At 37.5% G+C, this 23937-nt stretch overlaps 2 protein-coding genes across 3 annotated transcripts; one reads left to right on the forward strand and one right to left on the reverse strand.

The window, feature by feature from the left end:
• Window positions 1-154: 154 nt before the first annotated feature.
• On the reverse strand, window positions 155-21191 carry LOC136259073 (poly [ADP-ribose] polymerase 2-like). Of its 2 annotated transcripts, none has more exons than XM_066052492.1 (20): window positions 21044-21191; window positions 20578-20862; window positions 19755-19973; window positions 19037-19357; window positions 17478-17563; window positions 17162-17212; window positions 15940-16036; window positions 13285-13360; window positions 12630-12726; window positions 12113-12202; window positions 10518-10602; window positions 9557-9695; window positions 9444-9507; window positions 8123-8260; window positions 7655-7779; window positions 7493-7592; window positions 7094-7192; window positions 6699-6823; window positions 6568-6650; window positions 155-373 (listed from the first exon to the last, which is right to left on the reverse strand). In XM_066052492.1, the coding sequence occupies exons 1-20, from the start codon at window positions 21063-21065 to the stop codon at window positions 303-305; spliced, it is 2373 nt and encodes a 790-aa protein (XP_065908564.1). In that variant the 5' UTR covers window positions 21066-21191; the 3' UTR covers window positions 155-302. The 2 variants fall into 2 exon arrangements, with proteins under 2 accessions (XP_065908564.1, XP_065908563.1); XM_066052491.1 differs by having other exon boundaries at window positions 20578-20892; window positions 21044-21080.
• Window positions 21125-23927, forward strand: LOC136259074 (forkhead box protein O6-like). Its single transcript, XM_066052493.1, has 2 exons — window positions 21125-21855; window positions 22297-23927. Exons 1-2 carry the CDS (start codon window positions 21415-21417, stop codon window positions 23476-23478), a joined length of 1623 nt encoding a protein of 540 aa, XP_065908565.1. The 5' UTR covers window positions 21125-21414; the 3' UTR covers window positions 23479-23927.
• Window positions 23928-23937: the final 10 nt, after the last annotated feature.

Raw genomic sequence — 23937 nt, forward strand, 5'->3', positions numbered from 1 at the left:
TATACAATTTGAGTTACAAACTATGCCCAGCATTAAAAATTACAGAAAATTACATTCAGCTGAGGTAACCAGATAACTGGCAGGTATGACTTGCCCAGTAACCGGTAATGATTTTGTCTAGTTTCACAGCTCTAGTAAACACTGTATCTGTATGTCGGAATTGAAAATACTCTTGTTTAAAACATACATAAGTGTATTGCAGTCATAAATAAAACCTAGATAATAAATGTAATCTAACAGATGGTTAAAAATATCCTTGCATACTCTTTCACTACTAATAGCTTGCCCTTAATGTCTAGTCTTCATTTAAACTGGAATGTTATCCAGACTAAATATCTCATCTTAGTTTGCTTGGGATCATAAACAACATACTCTAAAAGAAAGTACATAAGAGTACAGTAAATGAATTGCCACATACAGACACAAATCAACCATAAATTATTTTGTGTTTTGTAAATACATGGGCAGATCTAAGAGATGACAAGGAAAGGGGGAGGGGTGTATACCCATGCAGGTGATTATACCCTCTCAGGGAGCTGCATGTAATCTACAATAATGTTTGTGTTGCACCTGAGTGGTTTAAACAGGGGGATGATCTTATGATAAAATGTGATGACCGTATTTTTATATATATATATATGTATATATTGACTGCTCTGCTTAATTGTGACTAAATATTGGAAAAAATATCTGGCTGTGATGCACACAGAACTGCAACCCTCCGAAGATTATTATTGTTGGCATTAGGACTGCGTCACATAAAACCAAATACAGGTACCAACATGACAATCTAACACCAGGGCAAGGCATATACAGTGTGTAGCTACCATAGTGTTCAAGAGAATAAAACATACAGTTGAACCTCAGTTATCTGGACCCCACTTATCCGGATTCTCGGTTAACCAAACTACGGAAATGACTGCTCTATTAGAGTAGTGACTGTTCTATTAGGATAGTTGAAATACTTTTTAAAATTTTAAAATGCTATTTTAAGATTATTTATACACAGTTTCAGAGATACGGACTTTTCAGACTTATGGACCACCCCTGGTCCCAAGGGGTTCGGATAACTGAGGTTCTACTGTACCTAACAAAACCTAGTATGAAACTGACTGCTATATTAAGGTAAGTTACTGCTATATTAGAGTAGATCGATCTGTGCAAGTTTACAAGATGGACACACAGAGCTTAACTTGATTAGGAGAGCTAGACTTTTTCTAGCAATTAAGTGTGTGAACTTCCATTTACATAGTCAAGTTAAGTGACTGACTGCTCTATTAGAGTATCTCGATTGTATAGTATACAATACAACAGGCTCACTTCCACCCTTCTTACACTAGGGTTGGGAGGTATTTAGGTATTAGTAGTTAACAAAGGTACTTTTCAGATACCGAAGTGGTTTTCTAAAAATACCAAATACCGAATTTGATGTAGTAATAATTTTTGATGGTTTAGTGGTGACCATACGCACATGAAGTGAAGTCCCATACAAACATGTTTACACTGTGGACAAGCACATAGCTTTGTGTGTTGAAGTATTCACAATGATTTCTTACTTTTTGGGATACTTCAAAACTTACTTTGTGCACAATAATAATATTGTTGTTTCATTTGTTCCTTTTAATTAAAAGACTAATAGCACAATGTGGGTATAAGTGTAAATATAGCTTACCATGTTTTTAATAAGAGTGTAAAATATAAAAGGTATTTAGTGATACCGAGGTATTTTCCTAATACTGTACCGTTCTTCAAAAATACAATACCGCCCATCCATACTTACAACAGTATCTCGCAAGCACCCTTTCTCCAATGCCTGACAAGAAGGCAAAACACTGGCAGCGGGTGTTAAGCCACCTCGGTCACCTGTAAAATGGCAAATCGCTCTGAAACTAACATCAGCGAAACTAATTCACACTAACATTTCGTGGATGATGGCTTGTCACTTCGACTCTCTAGATTAACAACTGCTCCAAAAATGCACTGGCACTGATACAGTAGGAATGAATCAATCATGTGCTAATCTGTTTTGATCGACGTTAAATAGAACTGTCGTATTGTTTCAATCACTGGCACGAAAACTCCTGATTATTACACGTTTGCACCTTTGTTCACCGGCGAGCCAAACCCCAGTTAGCACAAGTTCATAGGTCTTGTAGTATTCTCAAACATTCACTAAGTCATAATTTTGACCGCATTTCTTATTCTTAGTACTTGGTTGTATCATGAACCACAATTGTGGTTCATAATAGGGATCGGAGCAAAAATTTTCAAAACTCTCTAATAGAAGGCACACCAAAAGCAGCCTTCCGGGCTTTGGATGTGTTTCAAAAACCTTCCAAACCTTCCTCTGGTGTTGTAAAGACTGATCTGGAAGTATAAAACACAAGGGAAGTGGTATTGGGAGTTTTTAAAAATTTCCTAAATCGCCCCATATCTCCATCTTCTTATTATTTTGCGCATCTACAGCCCACAGGAAGTAGATATCAGCACTAAAAATGTATGGTGTATTTTAAAATCATTCCTACCCAGGTCTGTGTGATATTAAAATCTTTGCTTTCTAAGGCGATTGCGAGATATAGAGCAAGAATCATGGCTTTGAGACGCCATCACTCGCGAAGCCATAAAAGCAAAAGTACAACAGTTTAAAAAATGCCATTTGAAGCAACACACAGGACTAAAACGCATCAAGATGTATTAAACTAAACATTAAACATAAATGCTGCTCACTGAAATTTGTTTCTGAACGTTTTAGAGTTTTTCAACTCGCGTCAGTGAAGGGCGTGTGGCCAACAGCCCGTCACTGAAACCGCTTCCCAGGCACTTTCCTAAGGGCTACTACATCCATTTATCAGTCAAGAATTGATGTAACAGCCTCGTAAGCTATCAGAAATAGCGTAACCCTTCGAATCGAAAAGGGGGGGGGGTGTCCCCTTTGTACGCGATCGAAAATTAAGGGCAGTTCCAAGGCCTTGGGGGAAAGAATTCGCGTAAGAAAACAGTATAGCCTTCCAGTATATGTAAATGATTATAATTTAATGAACTTAGTACTCATTCCTGTGAAATTATAGTGCATGTGTTATTCTAATGTTTGCAATTAATACTCTTAATTTAAAAAAAATTTGTGCTGTGTGTTTGAAATTTAATCATTAAATCTGTCAGATGTCAATAAGCACCTCAAAAGCCAGTGATGTGGAGTCTATGCAATTGCTTGCTATTTAACATTTAATTTGTTGAAACTGGTGAGTATGAATTTGTCAAATTTTATTTACACCTGGTGTATGGTAAATTTGATTTGCTGTTTTCAGTGTCTGTATGTACAAATCCATGCAGCAGTACTATATCACTGCATGCCAGCCATAAAATTGTGTTGTCAATGTGCATGGACATGAACAAATTTCAGAAACTAGGGGGGCAAAAAAATTGTAAATCTAAACAAGTAAAATAGGGATCGAAGTTGTGATTCTGAAAAAACAACAACTGCATAAACAAGAAGTAATAGGGATGGTGATTCACAATACTGCTTAATACATCAATACAAGCCAAGTAGCTTGATTTGTGTACATTGAATTTAAGATTCCTATTTTGGCTTTTTATTTGAACAGTCGAAATAGGAATCTTAAATTTAATATACACAAATCAAGCTCCTTGGCTTGTATTGATGTGTTAAGGAGTATTGTGAATCACCATCCCTATTACTTCTTGTTTACACAGTTTTTTTTCAAAATCACAACTTCGATCCCGATTCTACTTGTAATTTACAATTTTTTGCCCCCTAGTAATTACTAGGATCGGGTCACATATACCCTAGTACATACACCAATGCAACAACCCCCTGGTGAGGCTATGCACGACAAGGTGATGAAGGCACAATCAAAATAATTATGCTCCCAAACCAACTCAATACGGCACAATAATGACAGATATAACACAATAGTGGCAATGTAACTAGAGGCCACTGGTAGCAGTGCCAGTACATCATTGGTGTAGCAATAGCAGTGATGTGTACACAGTATATATGCACACAAATCTGTAGTATTGTACACAGCAATACATTATTGGCAACACCGAAGATTACATGTAACAAACCAGGTAAAGGATGATGTAATGTGTCTCTGAAGATGACTCAGTCTATTAATAAGTGAGGCTATGCATGACAAGGTGGTGAAGGCCAGCATATATAGTCAGCATATGATCCCAAACCAAGCCAATATACAACACAGAATTCACTAGCAATCACCGGTAGCTAAATGCGGTTCATCAGAGGTGTGGCAATGGTGAACTTCCTTTGCTTGTTGCATATTGGTGCTGGGTGTGGCCACCTTAATTACCTGTTTTGTAGGGTGTGTTATATGGAATAATATGGCTGTTCAGTATACGTTTGTGCCTTCGTTCAATGGTAATTCTATCCCTGGTTAGTGCATGTCTGTAGGCTTTGTAGTTTCTGCATATATTAATTAATTCATTCATTCATTATTTATGATGTAATTCATTTCTGGTACTTGGTTGTATACATAACAATACCTGACTGCTATATTAAGATAACTGACTGCTCTATTAGAGTATATTGATCTGGCAAGTTTGCAAGCTAGACACCAGCTTTTGTAAGCTAATTTTAGGATGGAGAGCCAACAGTTAATTAAGTATATACAGTTAAGTGACTGCTCTATTGCCAAAACACCATTCGGTCCAAAATGACAAATGGCTCTGAAGCACACACTCGAGCACACATCAGTGAAGTTAATAGCTACTTATATTTCTATGCCTACTTTCATACATGTAGATGACAGCTTATTGCTTCGGCTTGCCGCTTTTACATTGTTCCAAAAATGCACTGGCTACACATATTGGTAAGCAAGTCACATGTTAATCTGTTTTGGTTGGTGTTAAATAGAGCTGTCATACTGTATCACTGGAAAACTTCCAACTATTATACATTTGTGCCTTTGTTCTCTGGCGATTCGAACCCCAGTTAGTGCAAGTTTGTAAGTCTTGTAGTTTTCTCAAACCTTAATTATTATTATTTCATTTATGACGTAATTTTGACCAAATTTCTTATTACTCTTAGTACTTGGTCATATTATTAGAACTTAAACACTAATGGTACAGCAACATGTGCTGCAGCCTAACCTAACCGAAACTGGAGACTTTAAATGATTACTTAACCTACAGTAGTTGACAATAAGGTGAAACAGAAAAAGGGCCAATGAAAGGAAAAAAAATCCTCCTACCCCAGGATTCAAACTGCAGGCCACCCAATGTCTAGTCGAGTGCCACACTCAAGTACAGGTGGATTACCCAAAGGCTACAGTACTTGTTGTTGTCAAGCCTTCAATATTGACCACTGTAAAATAATAACAAGTTGATGCTATGCTACTTCTAAAAATCAGCGCCCATGCAGTTAATACTACCCCTTCTAACTGAATAGGCAATTAATCAACCATGTACATACTATTACTATTACTAATTCAGCTAGATAATTAGATTTGTAAATACTGTAATTTAGCATATTACAGTGTATGGATTATTTTGTAATTCTGAAATTACGTTGCTATGCGTTGCTAAGGAAGTATAACTATAACAAACCACTTTAAACCGCAAATTACGCACAGAAGTAGTTTCTCAACTGTTTACAGTGTGTTTACTGTGTTTTCTCACACGAATTGTTTAGAGAAAGCCTTGAGGCTGCAAGACTTCCTCTAATTACTAAGTATTGCATTCTACTTAGTATATAGTCAGGTATGGTATACAAAGGACAGCCATTGCTCAAAGAAACACTTACATTTACAGTACCATGCAATTGGTATACTTGGTCTCCTAGGAAATTTTGTAAATGGGATACACACTCTGCATTGCAAGTGATTCTCTGTGATACATGATTGTTCTATTAAAGAACCTTGATCTTGTTAAAAAATATGTCTGATAGATAGGAAAAAATGGGAAGGGTAGGGGGTAGGGGGCATTTGGAACCTCCACTGAGTTGCTTTGGCTAACCAATGTTTAGTATAAATGGATAATGCAGGGTTAAAAAGTTAAGTGGGGAGGAGGAGGGCTCACAGTGGACCTTCCTGGATCCACCCATGCCCAGTGAGTCCAGGTGACCTATATTAACAAGTAAAGCTCATTTAGTGGCTACCGTATTAACAGACCATACCCACATACAAAGTAATGGCGAACTCTAATAGTTCCAAACATTGGAATCACTATATATGCACAAGGTCACTTTAATACAAGAACCAGCCTTGCATGTGGAAACTACAGCACTATTGGTAGAATTCTAGCATGAAAAACAACAGTACATTCTACAGTATGTGGATTCACAAATGTGATAATATGTACTGTAAATTTGACAACATTCAAGATTAAGTAAGGAGATAGTGATCAGACATCAATTGCTAACATCTATAGTACATGTATCTGCTTGACTTTATATATCTGTACAGACGTTCTCAAAACAGCATCCATGTATCTGTTGTGCCAACTGGTAATGACAAACTGGCACAGATCGAGATGGGCATAACAATGAGGCCCATTTGTACAGTATATGTACATTTTATATAATTACTTTACCATTGTAATTAAGGGTATATCCCATCGGATTAGAAACACCTGTGTCTTTACTAGTTCCCACTGGAACAACTACGCCATCGGGTCTAAAAATACAAAGAGCATAACACAGCTTAAAGTGCTTGTGATCTTACAGTGTATGACTCTGAGAAGGGTCAGGTTCGATACGACCAAGTCCTTTAGTACTATGTTTTCCTCTAGGGAGCTTATCAGCACTATAATCTGCTGCTAGGAGATTGTTGCTATGACCCAGTGACACCTGAAGTATAACATCACAAGAAAAACAATATTACTGAAGTCAAGGAAAGAAGACACCAAACCGAATAGTGTTCCTAAGTTATTGGATACATTAAATTCTTTTTATAACCAGAAGTATAACTAACATCAAAATGAAATTATACACAAACGTAATCAATTGAAACCAAATATAAGATCAATAGAATTCTTTGTTAAAGCGTGTGCCTTGTGCAGAAGTACAAATATACTAACAAATAACAGAGAACAAAGAGATCATGTTGTACACACAGACCTCTGAAAGCAGTACAAGTCCTTCATTCTTGGCACGAGTGGCAAAACAGTAGTTGGCACTCTTTGAGCACATGTCAGCAAAATAGATTCCTTTACCAAACTACATACAGTAAGAATAATTTAGTACATTAATAATAGAATTGTAATTATACATTATACATATACAGCATTCAGGATACGTCAACTCAAACATCAAACAGTTAGAATTTTTTTTTGTGGCACACACACACGTATGCATAGTGGGAAGGCACTTTTACATTAGAATTAAGAAAATCTATATCCCTATGCACACATGATTTGAAATCAAGACATCGTAATGAAGACACCGGCATTATATGTAGCATAAAAAGTGTCTAGTTTACTTTATACTATGTACATGTACTAACAGTTGTTAACAAACCATGTATCCTGTGACTGGTGCTTCAGGTGGGGCAATTCTTAATCCCTGACTAAGAATTCCAACCCAGTTTGTTAATCGTGATCCATGCCATAGCAACATTCTTAACAAATGAAATACACATTACAATAGCATATCACTATACAATGAATTTCTCAGACTAACTTGTTTCCATGGTCCTGAAATTGCTCTGCTTCTCTACCTCGCTCAATAGCTATTACTTCTTTGACAACCATTGTATACATATTATGTGTCTTGGCATGTGTTTGTTGGACATATTTCTCTATTAGCTAGTAGGAAAATACATTGTATAACATCAACCTATTTTACATATTACAAAACAAATAGCAGGGATGGATAGGTTTTCTCTTGTTTGCACTGAGAAAGTAATTTTTAGGATGTCTATAGCAAAATCCAATGCCTTAAACACACACAAACGCATGCATACCATAAACTATCCCCTTTTGTTGTAGTTCATGTTTATCATAACAAAACGTGGCACAAAATAGTGTTCACTGTTAAGTATATAGTACACTATACATGTAACCTCTTTATAAAAGACACTTTTTGAGGTCCTAACTATATTATCCCTGCATGAAAACAGAAAACATCCTAGTTGCACTTATAAGTTACCTTAAACATCTCGCTACTGTGATCCAGTGGTTCCATTTTACAGCCTAATTGTTGGTAGTGACGGTCAACAGGATGAATATCAGATTTAGACCCAGCATCACTTAAAACTTTCATGGCAATCTCAATGTCTCCCAAAGCCTATATAACACATACAAAGGATACAACAATGAGCTAGCAGATCAGTTCATGGTTATACACGAAGGCCCAAAGGGATGGGTACATTGGCAGTATCCTGATATTGGTGGTTGCTATGTGCAATGTGTGAAGAGACAAGTGTCCTACTTATCAAGGTCTCTATTTCACACACTACCTATTTGGAATTACACCGCACTAAAATAATGCAAAACGGATCCTGACGTGGTCCTCTCCTACATATCATGCATGACATGAAGCCGTACTCTATTTAGATTCCCATCTACTATACCTTCTATCCTATAGACACCATCCAATAATTTCAAACAACAAACTATAGCCTAGATATTATATAACCAGTTTCACATGTACTCATGGAAATTTAATACAAGTATAATATTATATAATGTGTGCTGCATACTTTAAGGAACACAAGACAGAAAAGCACCTAAAGGATTGTGGACAGCATTTAACCTGAATTTCAATAAAAAGTGGTATTTCTAAAGAATCATTATGTTGGCAACTAAAGTAGGGATGATATATGTACTTTTACATGGGTTAGGGCACATCCAGTCACATAGTGGATCGATGCCTGCAGGATCTCTGGCTGGTTGTTCATACAGACAATACTACAAAGGGCTTCATATAACAAAATTCATTCACTCTTTGACTGACTATGCTTTACCCACACAGCCTAAGAGAATATAATAGCCTTACACAAGATTACCATTTACAGGCTGTAATGAATAAATTTATATGCTGTCAATGGAAATAAGTGGTCAAGCACTGTGCTGGATTAGGTCAGATTTGTACAGTTAGCACCTTCTACTATAACTGTTACAATGTATTACAATGTACAAATACTCTAACAGGAACTAGAGATAGATTACATCCTTGGCCACAAAACCCTTATAACAGGAAAGCAGAGCCTAACCAAACAGTCTACTTTTAAGTAAGTGGTTTGAAATTTCAACTTCTTTAGTGACTAAAAAGAAATTAACGTACGTACATATTGACATTACACGACTGGTTTTGGTGGCTACAGTCTTATGAATGCAGTGCAAAAAAGACTGCTTTGGCACGCAGGAAGCCGGGTAGCTCAATATGACCTACTAATGTGAACAAATTGATGTGCTGTTGGCTTATACAGGTACATTTTTGCTAAGTATTTCTACTAGCAGACTATTACCTCTAACAAGGCTATCTTTTGTTTGACTTCTTCCTTTGTCCTTAAAATGGGAGGTCTTCTCATCCTACAGTACAGGTTTCATAAAATGTAAAAACCTAAAAACTTTTACATACCCAAAGTTGTGAGGAATTCTGGTATAAAACTCATCACATGCCTGGACAAGAGCATCACCAGTTTTGCCCTTGTTAATGCAAGCCTCTATCTTCTGTAAGGCAGCATAACCTGCTTTTATTTGACCTTTGGTTAGTTTCCCTGCAAGCACAGAACACACATTACAAAAGCTACAGAGATAAAGTACAACTACACAATTTTTTTACAATCCCTATGAGCTCAGTAATGGTGCACAATACTAGAAATATAGTGTCATGTGACCACAGAGTCTGATTCCATGTGACTACAGGGTCTGATTCCATGTGATAAGCATGGATGTGAAGTATTTTATTGATGAGTGGTGCTCACAGAAATTATACATGCGTGTGGAGGAGTGATCTTACTTGACTAGAAAGTAGTGACACTAACCTGTGTTATTACAGTGCTTGTAGGGAGAGTGAAGGGATGCATGTGTCACAAATTACATATGTACATGCAAACACATTTACTATTAAATTTCAATTAATACACTTGCAGCTGTACAGCTACAGTGTAGTACATGCACACTATACACACATGCATGAGTACACACCCTTCCACTATTAGTAGTTACAGGGTGTATATAGTCAACCTAGTAAAACTGGCACATCATCGGGCACAAGGCATCATGCACAGGAGTTCCCCTTATTTATAGTCCCGCACAAAAGGACTCTATACAATACCATATAATGGACAATGATACATGGATAATTGACATTTGCTTCCCACAATGAAAGTATAAACTTCTTCTATAGTAGCAGCAACTAAGCACACACAATCTGTTACACATGTACAATACACTATATGCCACCCTAAACTATTGACATACTGGGATAGTGCAACCCAAGTCAGTCATATAGTGTGATGGGTCCACCTATGACATTGGAGCTGGTAACCACTTCATCACTCTATCAACTCTGATCACATTGCTAACACATGACTTACCTAGTGGAGCCTTCTTAGTGTCATATTTCATCTCAATTACGGCTTCTTCCATTTCTTTGACATTACAGATCAGTTCAATGAGAGACTAGATATGTATGTAACAGAGTATATACAAGATCTTGATGAACAGTCACACATGTGTGTGTGAGTAGTACATAAGTGCATGTGGCTGTGTAGTGTCATATGTACAGGGCTGTATACAGACTCTGTCTTTCTCTGAACCAACTATTTATTTTATTATTTTTAAAATCAATTTTGCATGTATATACATGCATCCATGTAAAGTGGTTGAATGCTGGCCCAATCACAATTCCCTTTGATCACCTGAAAAAGTCGGCTAAACTGACACGTGATTTAGACTCAATTTTGAGCTACTGTATGTGCATAATTCAGTTTGATAGACAGAGGAAAATACAATTATCTCAAAATTATGCAAGTGTAAAACTGCAATTGTCCTAAGACTAGAGATTGATTTTCAAATATTCGGCATAGTCATTCTCCCATAAAAGAACATACAAGAACAATTACAAAAGCAATGAAAGCACACAAGTACAGAAGCTATAAGTACAACACAAGCACACAGTTACAGAAACTATAATATACGCTACACAAATATCATTACACAGCATAAAATCATATACACCCTGTACCAAGGATGGATGATATATCATCAGGTAGATCATTCCACCAGAGTGCAGCAGAATGTCTAAAAATTTAACTGGTATAAGATAGTCTACAAAAAAACCGGCTAAATAAATCATTACAACGATCAAGTAAAATAGCTAAGATTAGACTTCTAGAACTGCAGTCATCCTTGGGTGGTAATGTGATTTGCTCTTTTTACATGTGTATAGTGCATGTCTATCCATGCATGTGTTTTTATATGTATATGCATCTTTTACAAAGTCTCTGTGTGTGGTTTGCTGTGGTGAGTGTGCACGCATTGGATAAATATGTATACATGTATCATAACACCACAACCACTTTGGAGATCAGTTGATTGGGCTGATCAAATCACTCAATCATTCAAACACATCATGAGGTAACTTTGTATCAACAAAACAATGAAAACAATGGACATTTAACACATACCGTACATTTAAAGATGCATCGTACAGTATCTACTTACTCTACAGCCTCTAACATACTGTATAATACAATGCATACACTGTACCATAAGTGTGGTACCTGCTATAACAAATTGTTACACAATAGTCAGAACAAAATGGTGGCAGTTCACACCGTAGCTACTAGTCTATACCATTTCTATGTCATTACATACAATTGGCTTTTCCTTTCATTTTTATGTACAGGCTCCTACTACTACTGAGTGATGGAATCTTGTGTCTAAATTTGTGCATGTGCATAAGTATGTGTGCATGACTCATGACATTCATTCTGGTAAGCAATATGCGTGTGTGTATGTGTGTGTGTGTGTGTGTGTGTGTGTGTGTGTGTGTGTGTGTGTGTGTGTGTGTGTGTGTGTGTGTGTGTGTGTGTGTGTGTGTGTGTGTGTGTGTGTGTGTGTGTGTGTGTGTGTGTGTGTGTGTGTGTGTGTGTGCAGGCTTGTAGTAAACTGGTCACTCTGGTCTTACTTGTAGTCTAACATCCAACTGTGACTTGACCGCTGCAGCACTACCATCATCTGGAGCATCAACAACATCCTCCTCAGATGAGTCTTCTTTCTAAAGCAGCACACACCAAAGTTAAAGAAGCTACTATATATCTTACTAGTATAAGATTGTGGTAGTATACATTTACATACATGTACTGTAGCCCGTAGAAAGACACTTGGGACCATCATGAACATACACGCTTATTAAAACAGCATCTTGATTTACATGTTTTAGGATTTACATGAACTTGGTCTGTGTTCTTCTATAATGATATGGAATATGCATATAAATATTAGTACTGATTCAGAGATTAAAACTCTACTACAATGAATTAGAAAAGTAAGAATCAGGTTGCCTACACCTGAAGATATCTTTAGGTGAACAGGGTAGGTGACTTGTTTCACTACTTTCTATGTCTATGATCCCTAATCAAACTGAAACTTCCTAATTTTTCCTTGTACTTGTACATGTATGCTGTACGGTTGACCAGTCTTACCGCGGCTTCATAATCCACTGCAATTAGATCATATTTGCCAGATTGCTTCACAAAGTTGTCCCGTTGCTCCCAACTATTACATGTCTTATCAGAAAACCTGCAAACCACTTATAGTCAACAGAGTGCACAACCATATACACATACAATCAGTATTGATATGGTAAACATTCATGTATACGTGTATAATGGAGTCATACACAACCAAAATTGCAATTATAGCAAGTATTAAACAGTAACTGTTCTTCATGCTACACAACATTGCACAGTACACTTACAGTAGCTATATAAAGTTTGAGTTCTCAGCTGTGTAAAACCCTATCGTGCTCCTTGTAAACAAAAAGAAACACTATACGAACATGATAAATATTGGAGGAGTAAAATATCGAAATGTTCAGCAGTATCTACATACATTTTTTTAAACCAACAAAATGGACCACTTTCGTGGATATGCTGCAATGTTCGATCATTTAGAGGCCGGGCAACAAATTAGTTAGCCATGTGCATCAACAAATTTACTAAATATAGTTGAAATGTAAAGAATACTGAGTGCATGTGCTTTGCAAAGCAGGATCATGAAACACTTGTTCTTTTTAACACAACAAAGCAATGTACACCAGTTGTACATGTGTATACACAAGACATGGCAATGGCTTACTTCTTCTTGAAAATGTTTTTTGCTCGTTCAAGGTCTGTCCCACACACTGTTAGTGTGTTCTGGCCAGTCAGCCCAACTGTGTACATGAAGAGAATGTATTATACATACAGTGCACTGTATATCATACAACATATCATACAGTACAATCAAGGTACAATACTACTGTATATTTGGAGGTTTACACTCTCTCAAAAAAAAAAAAATTGACCAGATACCAGCCTCACAATACCTTTATGGTACCTTGGTAGTATTGGTTAGGTATAACCAATCCCAAAAGTGCCTTCAGTATGACCTGAAATGGTTGCTACAAAAAAATTTTTTTTTTAATTAAGTGGTGGCTGATCAACCGATGTCAAAGTAACTCAAGAACGGTCAAGGTTACGGGCTTAATTTTTTTCACTACAAGTATTTGATGTTGCTTCCTTTTGGTGCGGTATTAAAAGTAAACAAACGAGTACAAGGAAAAATTAAGAATTTTACATTCTATTAGGGATCATAGAAATAAAATGCAGTGAAACAAGGAGGTCACCTACAACTGAACATATCATACAGTACAATAGTACTGTATTTGGTAGTAGGGACCACATGGGTGTGGGTGTGTCCCATGAAAAAACATCACCCAAAAACCAGCCTCACTTTTCCCAGATGACGATGAGGCGGTGTTGGTTAGGCAAAACTAAGCCCAAACAAGCCTTCAGATCAATCCAAAATGCTTTCGACAACAAGTTGCTATGGAATTTTTAAAAGGAATTTTCTAGTGACTGACTGACTGACTGACTGACTGACTGACTGACTGACTGACTGACTGACTGACTGACTGATGCCTTCAGACAAGCATAACTTGATAACGGCTAAGGATATGGGCTTGATTTTTTTTCACTGTTCGATGTCGCTTCAGCCTGGGAGGTGCCTTTTGGCATACCGCAGTATGTACAATGCATTTTTCATGGACTTACCAGTGTCCTCCTTTGTGTCCCGTTCATCTTTGCTGACAGTGAAATTGTTGATTTGGTGGTATCACGTGATGGCTTCCTTTGGTAACAGAAATCGTCCATATTTTTCATAGTTGCTACTTTGATTGCAGAGGTGCTTTTCAAACAGTTCTTGATTCGTACTGCTGTGTAACGGGTTGAACATAGCCAACAATGAAGCGTAATGGATACTTAACATTTCAGATGATAATTGATATAACTGGGGCATGCGGCACACCATTACTTTCTTTTGATACAGTATGCGTGGGTTCACCAGTCGTAATAATTATTCACGCAAAAAGTCAACAAACAAGTACAGAAAAAATTTTGAAATTTTCAACTAGAGTAGGGACCATAGCACATCAATAAAAGTATTGAAACAAGCTGGAGTAATTCATGATGTTAAATCACAGTAAAATAATAAGAATTGTTATATCCCTACTGTGATCAAGATACCATAACGGAAATGTACAGTAGGGATATAACACTTCTTATTGTTTTACAGTGATTTAATATCATACACTATATACTCCAGCTTGTTTCAATACTTTTTATCGATGTGCTATATGGTCCCTACTCTAGTTGAAAATTCCAATTTTGTGTACTTATACTATTGGAGATAATCCCTATAATTCAGTACAGTTATATTAACTGTAAATTGTTTAAATAATAAAGATTGTCAACACCAATTACTGGATGCAACAGCACAAACGAATAAACTGTATACTATTTTTTAGCCATGTTGTGCTTAAGGCATTAGTACGACGCTATATATAGTAAGGATTACTACATAACAGGATTACAGTTGCACTCTTACATGGGTTTGAGTTAATCTATTTCTAACACTTTAGGCAGGGATGATGCAATAACTTCATGTTGCATGCACCTGCAAATTTAATCACTACTTTACTCATGCTGTGTTAATATGGCAAAATTATGATAAAATTTTTCACTCATACACAGATGTAGGTGTTGATAGCTTGTAAAGGCCAGAGGTCAAATTTCAGATTTTCATGGGCTCGATCTCTGAAGGTACTGTATGGACCATTGAAGAAATGCGTGTAGTTAGTATACATACACTCTTGACGCAGTTCCATCATTACAATCATGCATACAGTATGCAGTTTTAGTGCTAAGAATCTGACTCCCTACATTTACAACCTGACAGTTCCTAGATTACAATAAATAAAACCATTAACTGGCAAAAAGTAAACGTGCATTCAGCAATCTTACTGCTGAGTTTCTGCATGACTCTAAGCATTTAGAATGAAGGCTTTAGCCTTCACGCATCCCCCTTATCTTCATAAATGGTAGGGTATGCCACTGATCATTGAGGTCATGTCTGTACCACCAATGGAATCATTTTTTTGAAGGCAAAAATTTCTCAGTCATTTGAGCAGTCATACAATAATTACTACGTGCAATTACAAAATCTTGTACATAGCAATTTTTGTTTTAATCAACTATGGTCATTGGTTATAACATATACAACAATATACACAGTGAGCTTAAACAATACCACAATTACAATGAGTAGTTGAGGCTCATTTATCACTGTACTGCACACTTTAGGAACTGCTGTGTTTATTGATAGCAAAAACATATGCACATCCTACAAATATATACTGTAGATGGACACTATACATTATACCCATACACAAAGATACACCAACTACATACTCACCTCTTCCCCAATGAAACCAAACACTGAAATTGCGACTGTCATTATCTTCCAACAGTTGAATAATATAAAATTTGTTGTTGTTATTTTTCACATTAGTCTGCACATGGAATAAAACAAAACCAAAAATCTCTCCATATTTGCATGTAGAGATGCATGTACACATATACAAATATAGTATATATGTGTACCATATTTACATTAACACATACATGCATGCATACAGCTATATACTCACACACTCATACTGTACATACAGACGACATTTATACAACCATATATGTACTGCATGCATTACGATACAGTATGTCACTAATATGAGGCAACTTCAAAGCACACCTACACTGAATTCTCATATTAGGAAGGCGTATTCATGTTTGTACACTGTCAAGTACATTGTATGCATACATTGAAAAATACCGACCAAGTAAATGGGAAATTATATCACCAGATATAACAGTTTACATTGAATTAGAACTGAAATATTCACACAGAATTATTTACACACAATTTTCAGTATAGTATGTGTAAGCTCACAAGCCATATCTTAGTGATATAAGAAAGAAGCCATACTGTCATTAACATTTCTCTCTAGGCCACAGTATAATCATGTAAACTTGTAAATGGCCTCATGCAGTAGGAAAAATATCCACAAAACTAATCCCTGAATCCATTTGTCCTTAGGGCAAAAAGCAAGCACACAAAACATAAACACATTTATGGTGTGCTTTCTGGCAAATAAAAACTGATAAACACACACAGACCACCTGAGGGTAGTACCAGGAGCCTATAAGCACCAAAGGCACTTATACAACTTCTATAGGTCTTATAAGTGCCAAAGGCGCTTATAAGGCCTTTGGCAGTTACAGTTCCTGGGAGTACCCATCAGTTAAAGGTAAAGAGTGATACTGTACAATGAGGATGGTGTCAAATGAAAACGGAATATATTAATCTTGGCTTTCATACAAAAGACCATGTTATCATAAACTCAGGAAAAACACACTGCACATTTTAAACCACTGAAGTCAGGAAGCCTTTTGAACAGGTAAAGAGGGGCATGTATAGGAGATCCTCCCCTGTATATACAACACACACACACACGCATGCATGCACGCACACAGAGTAATTTCTACAATTCTTGATGCTAATTTACAATTAAAGAGCTAGGACACACAGAATTACATCCAGTATGTTTTCTGCACAATCCTATACCCAAGTACAGTACCTGGTTGAGCATGGCATCCCACACTTCATCACCTTCACAGTAAACGTGTGCCTGAAACAGAAGTAACTTGTTCAATTAACACCCAGACACCCACCCACCATTCATCCACTATGTAACCATATCTAACCAGGAAAACATAATGACATCAATATCATGTGACCCACTCAAATGGTTCTTAAGATACAGGACAGTCAGATTACATGTATAAGGCCATTACAGCAAAACTTCCTTCTGATGTAAGATGTGACTTAAGCAGTCAAAAGTTATCATAGTTTCCATAGTAACTTGAACAAACAATCAAACTAGATAAGAATACCTTGTGAAGTTTCTGTGTGCAAGCACTGTCCACTGGTGCCTTCCCTTTGAATACCACAGTGGTCCCATCAGTGTCATCTTCCTTTGCTACATTGATACAAGATGGTGTAAATGGACATATACATGTATTCATATGTACCACTAGCCAGGCTAATAATGTAGCTGCTGCAATGTGGGGTTGAATTTCTTGTGGAGTAAAATTTGCTACATGCATACTGTACTTCTAGCAATGCATGCTATTACAATAAATTTATGTAGGGGTATAATATACCCTCTAGGATAGAAGCTATAATACTGTAACACAGTACATAGATAGGAATCATATAAAATGGATCCATGAATGTGTATAGGTGGTACAGATTATACCGTAACTACTGCTAACTACATAAACCTGTCAGAACCACGTACCATTAGTAGCACTGCACCCCATATACTAAAATAGGGAGAGCTACATACATCATATGTATCACAGGTGCACTGTATCCTATGAAGAACTGGTTATCTCATTGAATGCAATACAGCTCTTATTACACTGTACCCTGATGGTCAGTTACCATTCCAGTTGATACAATGCTTCATAGCCACAGTAACAGGAAGAAGCTCTGTCACATGAAAAAAACCACCTAGTGTTTTGGTTTCAAAAGGCCTCTCAGTAAGCCCATCCCATCCACTTAACACCTTCCCTTCTTCCATTAACAACTTGACCTGTATGTAACCAAGGAGGGGCAAGCTAGGACAAATATTTTCACTATGTCTGTGAGGGGCTGGCAATAGTTAAAAGAATGCTTTTGTGCCTGACTGACCTATAATTGTGTGTGTCTCTAACCAACAAAAGAAACTAATCCACTTAAAATACTAACAATCTGTCAAGAAGTGTACACAGGACAACCCATTGGTGTTTACAACTGTGACTTCTCTTCTGTGTTGCCTGTAAGTCTGCTGTAAAAGTGCTAGTGGCAACTTCACACATTTGTATTAATGAAAATCTAATCAGTGGGATGAAAGACATCAAGTTCTGGAGGATTGACAGTTAAAGTACAGTTGTGTGCTAGATCAAATTCTACTCTTTGTTTATAGTTATTTCATAGACACACAGCCATCTGTGATATGCTTGGTGTGTGTCACCACAAGGGTACTCCTCTAGACCACAGAGACATTGGCTTCTCAAGGTATTCCACTTTCTAAGATAATATACCTCCATACTGCAAGCCTCCCACAATGTGTACTCAAATATATCCCTGGTTAAAAATATTCACGAGGAATCCTGAAAGGTTTAAAACGGTGGGACAGTTTAGATAATTTGGAAAACAGTGGAAGTAAATTGCTTCAACTACAATAACCAAAAATTGTTTTGAGAACGAAAGTATTTTATCATAAGAACAACATCTGAATTCTACATAACATGAAGCCATGATGTGTACTAGAAATGATACATATTTGGGTAAATTACAAATACCTGCACAGCAGTACACTAAATGTTGACATTATGGGCATAATTCTAGTTATTAATTGCATATGCCATAGCTACACACACCACACACATGGTAAATGCATACAAACCTTTGCTTGTACTTTTGCCAGCACGAGAGCTACCACGGACAGAATTACTGCTACTACTCGAAAAAGCAGCAGGTGCAGACGATACTGCAGATGATACCGGTAAAGATGCAGCTGTTGCTTTCACTTGTCTACGAATATTTCTTTTTACATTGGTGTCTTTGTTAATCTGTTGCATCGCAGTTACATCTGCCTCGTAGCGTCGTCCAAAAACACTAAAATCAACAGTACCACCAGATCCGGCTGAATGAAGGCTCTCAATCTTATGAGATATAGTAGCATCGTAGTCATGCCATGTTCCGTGTTCATCCATCCACTGCCAGTCTATCAGTGGCAAACATAAAACGTACAGTAAAGAAAGGTGGGAGTTGACAAATTCAACCAACTTTGTTCTATTCATAAAAGTGAATCACTACTAATCTTATTCCAGTATAGCTAACACTATCACATTACAAATACGTTATTTCAGCCAGCTGAGATTGTTAATAGTGCTAGCTTCATGAGTAGTCATAGAGCCTCAAAGTTATCACAAAACATGTACTTACACATAATACTACAGATCAGTATAAAAGACAATCTAACAAAACATATTCATCGTTTCCTACGTCACAGATAAACCTTAACTAAACCATCTCATGAACTAGGGAGTAATAACCAAATCCTGCATCCTAAATGTTTTTATTGGATGACTATTACTATATAAGAAGGGTAAATCACGAACCTGCTGAACTGCTAGTGTCTATTCTTCTAACATTTCTTTCTGTTTTACTTTCATCATTTATCTGCACCATGCGCTTCAGGTCAACTGTGTAGTCCCTTCCAACAGACGAGATACTAACTTCATCCAAGTCACAAAGCTTTGCAGCTTCCAGCAGCCTGCAGTGACCAGCCTTGTAAGCATGCCAAGTCTTGCCTTCATCCTCCCATTCCCACACTTCAGCTAATAATTATACACAATGAACACAAACAGGAGGTGCCATTGGATAGAGACACATTAGCCACACACATATACACATAAGTAATCCATGTATGAAAACCATACATTAACTTTGTAAGGCTTCTGTGGTTGCCAAGGTAATGTCATAGGGTTATGTGAAGTACAGCCTACCCTAGCATATACAAATAACATATGAGCTTCAGTTTGGCTGGCTATCTCACATTTGAGCCAATGAGAATCTGACCTGGCCATTTAAGTCATGTATATAAGTGACTGTAGCAAAAAGCCCATTCAACTTTGTATAACGGGCTTACATGATAACCTTATACAGTGCTGCCATACAGAGACGTAGTACAATAAACATAAATGGTTTCTGTTCAATGGAGACAGTTAAACAGAAAGTAAAACCTACTACTAGTAAGTAAGTCAGTGTTCAAGGAACACTTGACAATTGGGTGGTGCACATATAGTACACCATATGGGCACAAGCTTATGAATTTTTTAAGCATCACTTTTATTAGCCATCACATGATAATAGGCCTGACCATATTAGCTTAATAGGGTGTTATCAAAGACTTGACGAAGTTAATAATGATATGCTACTTACAAGTTGTAATCGAGGGGTCTTCTGATGTGCATCGAATGTCACGTTGGTATCCAGTTGATGTGTTGCGCTGCTCCATATCGGCAAACACAACCTTCATCTCTGCCCCTGACACTTTAAGTATCACATCTGCCTTTTGTGCTTTGAATGCATCTGTAAGTTTCTGGGCCAGAGCAGACGTGAATGGTTTCCATCCACTGTCTGCATGCCATTCCCAAGTTACATCTGACTTGTTCCGCTTAGACTCTTCTTCTCCACTAGCAGAGGAACTGGATGCAGCTCTAGTGTCTTTTAAAATGTTTAAATATTTCTGTAAATCTGGTACCAATATTTTCGCACGCGGACAAGAAGGAAAATCAAAATGTACGGCAACGTGCGCGTTGTATATAAGCATGTAATTGTGTACATGTGTGAACATTAAAACGCTATGAACATGTCGAATGGAATTAACGCGTGCAAAAACACTCACTTCGTTTACGAGAATGAGACATGCTTCACGTGATCGGCATATGACGTCACTAGTGCCACGAAGGGGCGACAACTTCCCGCAAAACCTATCAGTATTCTTGTGTGTATATTTTAATGATGCGTGATTGATTGGAAAATATATTTCGGAAACGGACATAATTTACGCTTGTCTGATACTATTTGACTTTGAAGCTGGTTGTGCCTCTGGTTGTACATAGTTCGCTGCTGATTGTACTGAAAGCTAAGGAGTCGCGCCCACTTCGTGAAAAGAAGTCTTTGCAGTTTTGGCCCTGCCTCTAATTCCCTTTATGTGAAAAGCCGCCTTGCGCAGGAAACGTCACCGCCAGAAGCCCCAAATAGCAAGCAACCACGATGGAAAATTTTTACGACTCATATGACGCTCTAAGAGTTCGTTCAAGTACTTGGCCCTGTCCAGAACCTGGTATGTTACCTGGTATGATAAGTACTGAGATACAAGAACTACCTACAGCGATGGAAGCGGTGCAGACAACAGTTAAAATGGAAATGGTTGAGCCACAAAGTATTTTGGAAGTGGAAAACGACTCTCCGCCGGATTATTACCAACGAGAAGAAGGCGAGAAGAGGTTTAAGCAGAGCGGGAGCAGTGGGGGCAGTTCGTCAAAGAAACCAAGAAATCCTTGGGGAGAGAAATCTTATGCCGATTTGATAACACAGGCTATTCTCTCGTCGCCAGATAAGCGTTTAACGCTTGCTGAAATTTACAAGTGGATGACGGACAATATCCCTTATTTTAGAGAACGCGCTGATTCAAATTCTACTGCAGGATGGAAGGTGAGTAAAATCAATGGTGTGAAATTAGCACCGCTAGGTCTAATTTAGTTTTAAGTGGCGATAATTGTCCCCCAAAAGGACATCAACATTTAGGCCTTGTGAATGTTTAGATTACACACACGCATAGTAATGGGAATGCGGTTTAATATAGTTTTTTCAACCCACCTAATAGCAATTAATTCGTTGGCCTGTGTGTCTGCTTTGTGTGTTGAGTATTCTCAGTGTGTGTTCCACCCTTTGCCTTTCACCAGAAGTTTTATCATTAATGTATTGAAGTGCAGTAGTTAATTTATCATCATCTAATTGTTGCCATGTTAAAATTTACAGTACTTCGTTTGGTTCATGTCTTTCTCCTTCAATAGTTATAATTAGCCTATTTGTTATGTATTTGTTGTGATTCTGTATACATTTGTATGTGTGTGTTTGTCATTTGTGTTGTAGAATTCCATAAGGCACAACTTGTCCCTTCATGAACGATTCGTCAAGACAGAGAACACTAACCAAGGGAAAAGCAATTGGTGGACAGTTAACTTAGATGTGAAATCAAAGCCCAGTCGTCGTTCACGCAGTTCTTCTGTCGATACTCCTACCCAGCAAGGAAGCACTCCAACAAAGACCAAAGAGAAGAGAAAGAAAACAAAGAAATTATCAGGCATAAAGCTGCCATGTTCCACGCCACCATTGGGAGGTAGTCCATGTGGAAGTCCAATGGGGTCTCCTCGTGTTAATTCACCGTACAGTCCGGCTCACTCTCCATTGCCCAGTTGTGCTAGCCCAGTAGCTGGAGCAAGATCACCAGCACTTGGAAAACGAAACAGCCGAGGCACTCCGGTATCACCTCTATTATCTCCGTCCATCAATCCTGAGATTTCTTTTCAGTCAATACTTAGTGATTCCACTTCATCGTTGGCAGATAATAGTAGCATGGCAGATAATTTTCCCGATGAGGCTTATCACACATTAGATCAGTCGACGGAAAGTTTATCATCATTCTGCAACCGAGAGAGACGTGGATCATCATCAAGTATTTCATCTATTGCATCCATTAACTCGCCTTTGGCAAATCTGAGTCTCAACAATGGCGGACAATACAACAATACAGCATTCAATTTTCAACAGCACCACAGTCCAATTAGCTCCCCAATCCCACCAGCTATAATGAATTTGAGTGGCTACTCTGATCCTGATCTTACTGGGCATCCAGAATGTCATCCTGCACCAGTTTTGTTGCAGCACAATGGTCTGGCTCAGACACCCCCTCCTCCACCAAGCTATGAGGAGGCATTATACCGCAATGGATGTCGAGCGATGCATCGTTCATCACACCCGGCTCATCAGCTCCACATCTCCCATTCCCCAGATATTGTCCTTGTCCGACCACGATCCACATCTGTTCCAGTGTCGGTAGATTTAAATCACCTTCCACCTGATCTTGATGCTAGCCTTTTTAACGGCAACACAGGTTTTCATTCAGTTGATATGCAAAACATTCTGCAAAACGAAATGGATTTAAATGGTGGTAAATTAGACTTTGATGAACTTGAGCCAATAATGGATATCCCCCCAGAACGATGTCTCAACTTGAGCCTTCAACAGCAGGTGACCAAAACAGCCACAATGTGAGCATTATATTGCACTCCCCAATTAATGCCACCCTTAGTTACATTAATTCCTGCTGCTTCATTGGTTGATACATGTTATTACTTTTCCTTACTACAAAGTTAAATTTTTATCAATATTATTTTTTCTATTGATGGTGTAAAAAAGTGGACAGTTATTTCTTGTAAATGTGCAATAATATATAACCATGTCACTCATCTTTTTTTGTTGTTGGGTATATTGTAGAGTTTATTATTAGTCTTGTATATTACTTTGTCCATAAAAAATAGTTTTAAAAGAAGACAATTTCTTTGTTACGATACCTTGTATATTGTTATACATAGCATTTTTGGCCGCTGCATTTTAAATGTGCCTATCATTTGTGGCAATTCCATTTTCTTGTTCAGTAGACTGTGTTGATCATACTGTATATGTATTTAATTTGGAATAGTTATAAATTTATTTTAAAGAGATTTTATTGCT

This window comes from Dysidea avara, chromosome 6 (genome assembly GCF_963678975.1).
Source record: "Dysidea avara chromosome 6, odDysAvar1.4, whole genome shotgun sequence".
Classification (NCBI taxonomy): domain Eukaryota; kingdom Metazoa; phylum Porifera; class Demospongiae; order Dictyoceratida; family Dysideidae; genus Dysidea; species Dysidea avara.